The sequence below is a fragment of the Babylonia areolata genome, chromosome 4, assembly GCF_041734735.1.
Source record: "Babylonia areolata isolate BAREFJ2019XMU chromosome 4, ASM4173473v1, whole genome shotgun sequence".
NCBI classification, from domain to species: domain Eukaryota; kingdom Metazoa; phylum Mollusca; class Gastropoda; order Neogastropoda; family Buccinidae; genus Babylonia; species Babylonia areolata.
This window is the reverse complement of record NC_134879.1, coordinates 22,126,338-22,138,737: the sequence shown is the minus strand read 5'-3', so window position 1 is coordinate 22,138,737 and position 12,400 is coordinate 22,126,338. Positions and strand designations below refer to the sequence as shown.

Genomic DNA, 12,400 nt, shown 5'->3' with positions numbered 1-12,400 from the left:
ACCTCAAGTGATGAACATTTGATCCCAATGGTCTGCAGAGAAAGCATGGCATGAATAGTTGCCATGAAATCAATGGAACAGAAAAGCTTTATAAACTACGTGCCTCCCAGGAAACTGAGGAAAAATGAAAAGAAAACTCAGGAGCTGAATTTTCCAGTGGATCTGTGCTTAGCGTCTTCTGTGGTCAGAGATGAAACGGAGTGTTACAATGAAAATGTCATGTCTGTTGGTCTTTGATGTGAGAAAGAGCGAGTGGGAGAGAGAGAGCGAGTGAGAGAGAGGCAGAAAGACAGACACAGAATGAGAAGGGGCGGAGAGAGTGAAAATGAAAAAGCTTGTGACACTGGAAATGTTTTGAGAAACACCGTCGTCTGAAGCATTCTGTACTCTATGTCTGTCAATCAGTCTCGTTCTGACTCAGTCATTTTGTAGCTACTCCACTGGGAAACGTTTTGAGTGGTCTAAGCAGTGGTGTTTGGTTTGTTTGTATCAGCTGCAATTCAAGGATATCTAATCCATTCCGAGTCACGTCAATGTCATGTCATTAGGACAAAAGAAATCATGCCTGACACAAATATCAAAAAGTATTGATACATGTTGTGTCTTTCAATTTCATTCATTGAATAGATCTCAGGCATTCCTTTTATTTGATTTTTTTAAACTTGCTTATGACACAGAGACAGAGAGAGACACACAAAACACACTCGCGCTTGTGCGTGGATGCATGGATGCGTGTATGTGTTATGTACAGCATTAACATTTGCATTTTTCAATCGCCACAAGTGATAGAAACATTGAACTTGGCATGTTATCAGAGGTTACTGAACTTTCTCAGCTGTTGAGTTTCTTCCTCGTTTGAGTTGGTTATCTTTTCTATTGTGTGTTTTTGTGTGTGTGGATTTTTTAAAATGTTATTTTCCAGTTCTTGGATTTAAACAGTTTAAAAACTGTTTTTATTTGTTTTGTGTTTTTTCTTGTTATTTTAGGTTTTGATACTTCTTGACAAAACAAAAAGGTTCCAGAACACTGTATTAAACTATGCAAAATCATTTTGAAATAAAACTTTTTTTTTTCTTTTTTTTTTCAATTCCTGATACGGCACACTCATGCTGATTCAGTTATAGTTAGCAAGAGATTTCATCAGCTACCATGAAATCCCTTTCGGACGGCCCGCCGTGCTGAGAGGGCTGTGACGTCACAAACACAACGTAACAAAACAAGGACCGCAATATCGCCTGTTTGGGGCCGTCGCCCAAGGATCGTTCGCATCGACTGCACACCACTTTTGTAGAAGCTCGCCACATTGTAGCGGGAAACCTTGAAACCTGCAGTGAGGTGTTGATGTCGCACATTGTCGACACGTCTTCACAGGCATTGCTCTCCATATTTGGAAAGTCACGTGCTGTCAGTGTCGCTCAAGCGATATTGTTGATACTGAAGTAAAAGCTATGGTATACTGCAGCGATGAAAATACTTACATAGCATGCTGCTGTTGGATGCACGGAAATGATAATGTACAGGGTTTTATTTCGAAATAATGGTTATACATGCTTTTTAGTTATTCCTCTCTGTCACTCTCACACACGCTTTTATTTGATGGCACATGACTTGTCAGGTGTGTGACAACGAGAAGTGTGTGATCCATTGAATTGTGTCAGTGTTCCTTCTTCCTTGTACTATGAACTTGCAAACCGGTCTGGATATAAAGGTGCATAATAGATTGATATTCATTTAGTCTGTTTAGTCGTTCTTCAACAAGATAAGAATTCCACAATCCTACTGGAACTGGCTCTTTTTTTTTCATTTCTTGCGATTAAAAACAAAACAAAAACTTAAGTGACACAAGGGGCGGGTGATGTGGGACTAGGGAGGGGGTGGAAGGGGAAGATATTTACACGTATTTTAGGGTTTTTAAAATATTTTTTTTATTATCATTATTTTCTTTTAATCAGTCATTTTTTTGTTTAGCAACAATACAATTCATATTTACAAGATAAAAATCATGAAAAATACAAATGTCATATATCCGAATCTTTTTTTTTTTTGTTGTTGTTGTTGTTGTTGTTGTTTTTTGCTCACCATCAAAAATGAGTGAATGTCAACCCGAAAGTAAATTAGTTATGTGATGGAAAGTGAACAGTTCCAACTTAAACACCCCACCAACTACTGGTATTTCATTGTTTACGGCCATGTCTATCAGACTTTAAATCTTTTCCTACCATTATTACGACTTTCCACTTCGAAAATTCACAACAAAAACTCAAAACGCTTGTGCAACACTCAACATACACAACAACAACAACAAAACATTCAGGCAAGACGGCGGACTAAGAATCAGAAATCTTTTTACTTATCAATTTTAAAATTAGATGTTCAATTCTAAAATAAGGAAAAATCAACATGAATTTAGTGATCAGATCACAACTTTTTTTTTCCTTCGTTTTTGTTTTTTGCTTCTTGTAAAAATAATATATTTACATGTTCATCGTTTTGTAAAACTGGTGTTGTGTGCCGGAATGTTAGCTTTCACCTGAGCTAGACAGCCCACCAACGCTTTCTCTCACGCTGTGAGGATTTCCGTGGAAGCGTGGGGTAACTAGGGTATATGTACAAAGTCACGAAATCGCCAAACATTCATGCTTGCTTATTGCTTACGCGCAACCACGTGCGCACGAACTTGCACGCATTCACTCACATATAAATATATATATATATATATATATATATATATTCACACACGCGTGCGCGCGCGCACACACACACACACACACACAAACACACACACACAAACACATTGCTACAGCATCATGATACTGAAGTTTGCTGCGCGCAAAGTTGGGCCACCATGTTGAGGAAGTGCACAGCCAGGTGTTGGAGTGGACCTGCAGAAGGCAGACCCTGCATCATGCCCTCCGAGCCAGACGGGTGGTGAGGGAAGCAGGTGGCGGACGAGGTGCACTAGGTTTGTCTGGGTGAAAAACAGAAACGCCTCGGCATGTGGTGTTCCCGTCTTTTGACACTGGAAGTGACCCTCACGGTGGATATTGGGGGTGGACAGAGAGGAGGGAGGATGCAGGGTTTGGGATTAGGGAGTACGGGGCGGGGGGGATAGTGGTACAGGGATTGTGGGAGTGAGGATAGTTTGGAATTGGTAAAGGCAGGACTCCTTTGTGACCCCTGTCGACGTCGAGGTTGCCATGAGCGTGAACGAACATCACTATAGGGGATGTCTGGACGGTTACCGTCTGGCGACCAAGAGGCAGGCATTCCAGAAGAACGTTGGTTATCAATACCACAGCTATTTCAGCTGTCCCTTCGGGGATGGGATGGGTGACATCTATGTAGAGGTCAAGCGAAAACTCCTGGTATTGCTGTAAAGGTGCAGTGATTGTTGATGAACACATCACCACGTTTCTCGCAGGCTGCTGTCAAGTTCTATGTGCTTTAAAACAAATTATGTTGACCCAAAGCAGAGATGATTGAGCTGAAACGTATCAACACAAGGGAGAACCACGTCTGACCACTCCCTCTCTGTGACCAGGCTATTGGGGGTGCTCTTGACTCCGACATGCACAGTGACCAGGTGCACGGAGGGATGAACTGGATGAACGCGTAACCACCCGTGTATGTCCCCGACAGTCATGCAAGGCTCATGCACATTTTGACACAACGTTTTGGCTTTTTTGGGATAGTCTCCGTGCATCAATGGTCCGTATGCTGGAGTCTTCAATCGGTACAGCAGTTGCATGTTTAATTTATCTGTGTGTCAAGCATTTCTTCCTTGGTAGGGCGTTTTTTGGTGGTAGTTGGACTGGGAGTAATATTGGTTTTTGTACCTACTTGTGTATTTGTACTGTTTTCAGTAGATTTTCCCTCAAGCAGTGCATCTTCCCCCCAACACCGAGATACTATAAGTTATTGTGGTGTTGTAATTCAGGGGAGAATCATGACTGTGGGATTGATTTAGAGATGTGTTTGTCTTACTTGTTTCTGTAGGGGGTTGGCGTCAATCTGTAGGGTCTGAAGGTATGACGTGGGTGGTGGATTGTGTGTATTATTTCACAGTTCCATTTTCATTACTTGTCTGTATTACCTCAGTGGGCTTCGAATGTGTGTTGACATGTTGAGCTGTGTCTTCAATGGGGAATGTCTGGGTGTTTGGGGTGTTCATCTTTTTCATGTTGCTTGCATTGTTCCCATTTGTTTTGTGTGTTTTTTTGTTTTTTGTTTGTTTGGTTGTTGTTTTTCTTTGTTTTTTGTTTTTTTGTTTTGTTTTTTGGGAGGGGGGGGGGGGGGTGTAAGTATCTGCTTTCCCTTTTTTAGTTCTGCATTTTGTTTTTGAACAATGGCTAAACGTGTTTAAAATATTTCGATGTTTCTACAGAAAAAAAATCAATTTTTGACGGCGAGCAAAAAATATTTGGATTGACTTGTGCAGTTTACACATAGTTGACTTTTCAGTTATTCATTTATCATTAAAAATATATGTATATGAAAAAAAAGAAGAAGAAGAAAAAAGAGAGAAAAAAAAAAGAGAGAGTAGCCCTGATGTATGGTTCGAAGCCCAAACTTTGTGATGAATATTGTGAACGTTTGAAATATCGATATAATTTATAATATGATTATGAAGCAATTAAAGGTCGAATAGTGTTGGCTGCTTTACCTGCAGTCGTTCTGCTTTCAGCAGACAACTTTTAGTTCGATATGAATTCTTTTCTGATGGTGAGCGATAATGTGGTTTGGATCGATATACAAGTAAGTACTGGAAACACCTCGAACCACTCCGACCACCCTCACCCTCTCCCCACGTCGCGCATTTGGTTTCATATGCAATTGTTGATGGTTTTGTTTTTCTTGTTTGTTCAAATCAGCAGGAATCTCCCGTGAGCCATAAAGGTTGTGCCTCATGTTTATTTTTTTTAAAACTCATGACCATTATCCAGCAATTCTCCAATACTGTTAAGACATGCCTGCTCTTATTCTTTTCAGGTAAGATTTAAAAAAAAAGAAAAAAAAGACGTGCAACGGCTCCACAAACTGAAGAACATACATGGATCATCTGCAAAGACTATGTGACCAACCACGTTACAGCGTAATTATTCAAAACCACCACTGTCAGCTTTCAGAATCCCTGACTAGTCCACTTAAACTATCCAAAGGATTGGAAAACTGTCTGCTAAAAATCCTGCTTTGAATGTGCAACCATCATGAAATGAGTCTGCAGGGTTGAAATATGAATGGTTCAACGTCAGTACCATATTTAGAATTGCGCAGTTATAAACAATTGATCATTATTGACGTTATCGACGTCGTGGTTGCGATGATGGGATTGGTCACCAACATCATCGTCCTGCTGGCGATCTACAAAGAGCACCGACTTCGCACCGTCAGCAATTGTTTCGTTGGAAGTTTGGCAGCCTCGGATGTGTTAGCGAGTTTGTTAGTGCCACCCTTGGTCATTGTATCCAACGGGACCCTGCCCATGAACATCAGCTTCTACAGTTGTGTCATCTGCAACAGTCTGGTAATTTTACTTACCAGTATGTCCGTTCTCAATGTGCTCTCACTTTCTGTGGAACGATTCGTGGCCATTCGAATACCGTTCATTTACCGGCAGTGGATGGGTAAAAGACGGGCCTTACGCATCGTGGCTGCCACATGGCTGGTAGCCACTCTTACTGGTCTACCTCCAATCTTGGGATGGAATAAAGGGGAAGATGGATATAGCAGGTGCACCTTTAGAACAGTCATCACCTTAGAGTATTTGGTCTACTTCATCTTTTTCGTCTACACTCTGCCCCCTTTGGTTGCCATGACAATGATATACATTTATATTTTCCATGTTGTCCGCAGAACGAGAAAAAGGACAGAAATATTTATGACGACCAAGAAAGATCAATTCAAAGAAACACTAAAGCGAAGCATGCGAAGCGATATGGGTATTCTGTTGGTGATTGTAGTATTTAGTTTGTGTTGGATGCCTTTTCACATCACAAACACCTTTCTCCTCTTTTCTGACTCGGACGTTCCGCCAGAGTTTTATCAAGCATGCCATGTTCTTACTCGCCTCAACCCCGTCATCAGTCCATTTCTGTTCGCCTTTGGTTATTCACACTTTAAGATAACCATCAAAAAGCTTCTTTTCAAAAGGTGCATCAACATTGAAGACGACACATTTGTAAATGCGGTTCGCAAGAAAAAAAGTGTCCATGGCAAAGTCATTGTAAAGGGGCAGTCAATTTCAGTGTCGTCGGACACGTCAAAAGAGTCCATAATTATCCAGGGTATAGCAGATGAAGTGCTGACAAGAAAAACGAATAGTAGAATGTTTGCATATAGTCGCCCTAGCCTTATACAATATAGAAAATGTGGACAGTTTCAACAGGCAACACCACCAGAGAAAATGTTCTGGGCAGGTTTATGCGAAACTTTATTTCAACAGTCATTATCACGCAGCCAAATTTCAATGTTCGATATGACCGACATGCTGAAGGAAGGCATGGAGATCTTGGAGAAGGAAAGCCGATCTCCTAGTTCAAGTGATATCAACTTCCTGTTGCAGCCTACCAACATTTCAGGGATCAGCGAGCCGTCCTCGAAACAGAAAATTTGCAATGGGGAAGAAATGCACACAGAACAAGTGCTTCCAGGACAGGGGCAGTACGAACAATTTCAACAGATTTGCGGAGAGGACAGTTCTCTAGAAAGAAGCAGCACGTCCACTGAAAAAGTTCTCAAGATACCAGGCACCATACTTTCTACTCATGAGTGGACACAGACTTCTCAACAATTAGAAATGGAGCAGCGAAGTGAAAAAGACACTGCATACCCAGAGGAGAAACACCTTAGTAAAGGTAAACAAAGTACAGCTAGAAATAATGCTCTTAGTAACGTTGATAAGGAGCAATCGGTGGGCCCTGAAGCATCTACCTCAAGTGATGTGTCAATGAACAAAAGAAACATGGCATAAATAGTTGCCATGAAATAGAAGGAACAGAGGGCTTCATAAACTACATGCTTCCAAAGAAACAGAGAGAAAAATGACGGAAGAAGAAAACTCCGGAACTGAATATTCCAGTGGACCTATGTTCGAACTGGAGCCTTCTGTGGACAGATGAAATGGGGTGTGATCATGAAAACGTCATGTCTGTACTTCTTTGAAGAGAGAGGGAGGTGGAGAGTGGGGACATGGCGGGGAGTGGGGGGCGCGGGGGGTGGGTGGGATACGGACATTGTTTTCCATCCATTGACAATACTATCCATTTGGCAAGGGGGACAGTATAAACAAAGAAATAACGGCGGTAGACGAAGAAATTAGTACATTACTATGAGTAAAAAGGAAAGAATACATCAACCACAACTCTGAATTTTAACACCGACAATCACATTTATACATTCTTAAAGGATAGCCTGGTTGTAGACAATGCAACTGTAACGTTACACTCGAAGGCATGCTAAATATGCACATTCGCTCACATTACACTCATTTCACTCTCACACATACGTGTATTGGTTATACAGTACACACCAATGCCTTACACACAGCAAATAAAGATTGTATGACACAACTCGACCATCCAACTTTTTTCAGAAAAAGAGAAATATGTGATTCATAATTATAAGTTATGAAATTGACATGAGAGTAGCAGTATTTATAGCTGATAAATGTGAGGCTTCCAAAGTGATTCTTTTCTGACAATACAAGCAATGGCGAAAAATCTTGCTGGTGATTTTGGTTTCATTTCGTCATCTATCAAAAGCATACTGGTAAGGTCCAATTTCTTTGAAATTTATTTGTTAAAAATAACCTATTTCTTTCGAATATCCTCGTAAGACTTATTGTATTTGTATTTCTCTTTTTTGTCACAACAGATTATTTCCATGTGTGAAATTCGGGCTGCCACCCCCCTTTTTTTTTCTTTTTTTTTCTGCGTGCAGTTTTATTTGTTTTTTCTATCGAAGCGGATTTTTCTATAGAATTTTGCCAGGGACAGCCCTTTTGTTGCCGTGGGGTCTTTTTTCGTGCGCTAAGTGTACGCTGCACACAGGACCTCGGTTTATCGTCTCATCCGAATGACTAGCGTCCAGACCACCACTCAAGGTCTAGTGGAGAGGGAGAAAATATTGGCGACTGAGCCGTGATTCGAACCAGCGCGCTCAGATTCTCTCACTTCCTAGGCGGGCGCGTTACCTCTTCATTCCGTGTCGCGTCAATGTCATTAGGACAAACGAACTTATTCCTCACACACACACACACACACACACACACACACACATTAATACAAATGTGAGAAATCTGCCAGTTTAAATGTTTTGTTTTTCTTCTGTTTACCCTTGCTGGATTGTTGTGCCTTTCACTCTCGTTCATTTATCGAATCAAGTTCTCAGGCATTATCATTTCTTCTTAAAACAACAACAACAACAAAAATGATTGATGAATTGATTATTCTTGATTAATTTTACTCGCTTGTTTGATTGAGTATGAGACAGACAGAGACATACAGAACACGCGTTAGTGCGTGCGTGCGTGTGCGTTGTGTTAAGCATTGACATTATCATTTCCTCAGCTGCCAAAAGTGATAGAAATTTCAAACTTGACATGAGATTAGATGTTTGTGAATTTCTGATGAATTTCTTCCTCCTTTGAGTTGATTAACTTTTTGATTGTGTGATAATTTTTTTTCCAGATTTTTGTTTGTTGTTTTTTAATGTCGTTTTTAAACGCAAGGATTCTGACAGTTTCTTTTTTGTGTGTTATTGTTTTAGGTTTTGATATTTCATGACAAAAACATTGGGAACATATTAATGTAACATCAGTTAAGTAAAATCATTTGATAAGCGATGCAAAGTTTATGCAATGAAAGGCTAAGCGAAAAACAAACAAACAAAACAATTACCAACAAAATTAACAAATTACAATCTCAAAGTTGCAACATGTAGGACAGTGCTACCAAAGAAAATGAATATCCAAATACTTGGTAACATGAACTACTCAAAATTCTGACAGCTACTCCAATGGAGCCATGCGTGTACTAGACTACTATATTTTTCTTAAAGATTTACAAATACCCAGCAGAGTCGTGCAAACTCACTTTGAAGTCAAACGTTTTCTTTCTTTCTTTCTTTCTTTTTTTTTTTTTTTTTAAATCAATGTACGGCACACATTATGATTCAGTCGTACCAACAACAACAAAATCACCTGCTGCCATGAAATTTCATTCTAACTGCCCACCGCGATGAGAGTGCTGTGACGTCACAGACATCGCAACAAAACAAGGTCCGCAATGTCCCGTCACGTCACAAAATACCGTAATAGTGTGTTGTTAGATGCGCGGAAATGATAATGTACAGTTTTGTTTCATCACTAAATTGCTATATTATTATTATTATTGGTGTAATCTGAATTAGGCTGCACTGTCTTTGTAATTATTACTCCCTATTACTCTTGCTTTTTTGTCAGATGGCACAAGACTTGTTAGGTATGTGGTTGCGAGAAGTAAGGGATCCGTTGGATTGTGTCAGCATTCCTTCTCCCTTGCGCTATGACCATGCCAACTGGTCTGAATATAAAAACGCATAATAATATATTGTTTTCATTCAGTCTGTTTCTTCAGAAAATACATCATGGTTCACTTGTAATTCCAATTAATCAAACAATAAAACAAAAACTAAAGCGACACAAGGGGTGGGTGATTTGACACTGGGGAGTTGTTCACTCAACGTCGTTTTTTTTTTTTGTGTGTGTGTGTTTTTGTTTTTTTGTTTTTGGTTTTGTGTGTGTGTGTGAAAACCAGTTTTTTTCTTGCCTTAAAAAAAAAAAAATTAGACAGCAATATAATTTACTCTTTTTTTCCCAGTTTTGGACAAGATTATTACTGTCAACGTTTAGTTTCCACTGCAAAGGAACATTAGCTGTATACTGTCGCTGAATAGCCATGACCGCCTGTTTTCTGCAAGAAAACAAAAGTACACTGATAATGATAATTATGAAGCCAGGGTTAACGCTCGAAAGAAAGAATCAAAATTTCGACTTACTGTTAGTTCCCCGTCTGTGAATGTGTGTGATAACCTCCTGTTGCTACTGGGAAAACTATTTCGGTTCTTGCATGGATTTGTTGAAAGTAAATATTGTGACCAACGTGTCCTGATGAAACCACACATGGGTTAGAAAACAGTCAACGTTTTTACACTTTAGGAAATCAGCTCAACAAAATAGTGACTTCATGAAATTCTCAAATAGGATCCTTTTTTGGCCTATGTTAACCATGATTCAATGTCACATGTCAGTGCATAAATATGATAATTGAATCAGTTGTAACAAATGACGATGATACACTTCTGCCTATATCTGGAAAAGTTGAAACTGCAGGGTAATCTCCTCTTTTTTTCTTGAAGAAACTTGGAGTGTTCTTGTTTTATTACATTTTATTCTGTTTCATTTTATGCGAACAGTCATACAACATAACTGAATTTGAATAGCATGAAACTTCCAAATAACAAAATATGCTGCTGCCCATGTATACGAACTCACAGTTGTCATTGGACTATGGTCAAAAACAGTAACAAAAGCAGTTAAACGGAAATGTTTCCATCTACAATTAGAACTAATTCCAGTCAAAAAGATTCAGATGGTTCATACTGAATAAATTCAACTTTTCAGTCCATCGACAGTTGTGTTATCCGCATATCATGATCAAGAGTGGTTTTGGATGATTACTCAGATTTGATCATGATCAAACCAGTTTAAATCTCAGAAGAATATTGGCCAATAAAAGCAGTTCAGCATCTGTTACCAAATGAAAGCACACATTTAACACACATTTGTCCCCAAATCCTGGGTATGCTTTACCATCATATACTGAGAGTCAGGAAGTATCCAGGAGATATTATCAAAAAGTAAAGGCTAAGGATACGCGGGTATTTTAATGACATCAATTGACAGACTATTTACCTCTCTTGGATTTATTTACTCGGCTTTTGTCCGCAATGGGCTTGTCATTCGCCATGCCGCACAGCGACCGCGATAGTGTTTGCAAGTGCACATGCAACCCGTCACTTACATGTTATTTTAAGTCGGATAAACACTAATGCATTCACCGATTATGCGTTTGATCACTCTGGAGAATGTCGTGACTCACGATAGACAACAGTGGCAGAGAGTGCTGGAGCTTTTGCAGGTCAGTGTTTCCATGAGATAATTCGCAAGGAGGCATCATTACAAACGCAGGACTACCTGGAGACTGTGAACATCATCGACAGACGAACTCCACTGCAGACTGGCAGAGGTCAGGCCGACCCAAGGTCACAACCCCACATGATGACTGCCTGAGTTTTCGACAACACCTGCAGAACTGGTTCCATTCAGCTTTGCAGTCAGCATCAGCCATGCTCGGCCCTCACGGACTAGTATCATCACGGGCAGTGTGTTATCTGCAGGCTGCAGAACTTGCAGCAGGACGTCTTACACTGCTGCAGTGACAGCGGCCACCAGTGGGGACCCAGCAGCACCTTCGTTGGCACATATGTTGACTTGGGAGATCGGAAAAATCTCCACCCTTAACCCACCAGTTACCGAGATTCGAACCCGGGACCTTTAGATTGAAGGTCCAACGTTTAAACAACTTGGCAATTCCTCCCGTCAATGTTGGTGACAGTGTTGTGGTTTGGGGAGCTTTTGATGCCGAGACCAGGACATGGCCCGTCATCATCAAGAGGATAATAGTCCACCGGTATCGAGATGAGATAATGGATCCCGTGCTTGTCTCTTTGGGTTTTTGTTTTTGTTGTTTTGTGTTGGTGTTGTTTTGTTTTTTTTAAAGAAAATCTATAGTTCAGTGTGTTCCAGCACGACAGACCTACCCCGTGCACTTCACCTGTTGCCATACACTTTCTCGACCAGAGCTGCATTGCCGTCATGCCTTGGCCCTCCTTGACACGCGACATGGCCCCCGATCAGACACTTTGGGGAATTGACCTGGACGTAGAGTACACAGAGGACCAGTCCAGGATGTCCATGTGGAGCAGCGTGTGGTCCAGGAGTGGACAGCCATTCCTCAGACGTTCTTCAAGGGCTTGTACAGTCAGTGAGGAGATGCCTGGTGTGTACCAGTGCTGCGGGTGGCCACACCGCGTACTTAACACCACTTGGATAAGAATGTTGTGAATTTTGGCTTTTAACCCTGGTTTCATTGCGATCCGTTGGCCTCTAACAGAATTTGTAAATGGAAACGTATGCGACATGTCTCTGAATCAGTTTTGACTTGACAATAAATTAAACACTGTTTGATTATCATTTATAAATTTGGAGTCAGTTATTAAGTGGTGAACGGATTGGATACTTTCTTTTGCCTTTCAGTATGCTGTTTGAAGACGTTAATTTCCCCAGATTTCGATGCAACAT

General features: G+C 40.5%; 1 protein-coding gene across 1 annotated transcript; it reads left to right on the top strand.

Annotated features, from left to right (window-relative positions):
• The first annotated feature begins 5,323 nt into the window (after positions 1-5,323).
• LOC143281417 (adenosine receptor A1-like) lies at positions 5,324-11,329 on the top strand. The gene is made up of 2 exons (XM_076586626.1): positions 5,324-6,178; positions 11,144-11,329. Exons 1-2 carry the CDS (start codon positions 5,324-5,326, stop codon positions 11,327-11,329), a joined length of 1,041 nt encoding a protein of 346 aa, XP_076442741.1.
• Positions 11,330-12,400: the final 1,071 nt, after the last annotated feature.

Excerpts from the sequence above, each read along its gene's own strand:
- LOC143281417 (XM_076586626.1), top strand. The coding sequence starts at position 5,324 with ATGGGATTGGTCACCAACATCATCGTCCTGCTGGCGATCTACAAAGAG. Across the intron at positions 6,179-11,143 it reads ACATTGAAGACGACACATTT|ACAACAGTGGCAGAGAGTGC; the intron begins GTAAATGCGGTT and ends GACTCACGATAG.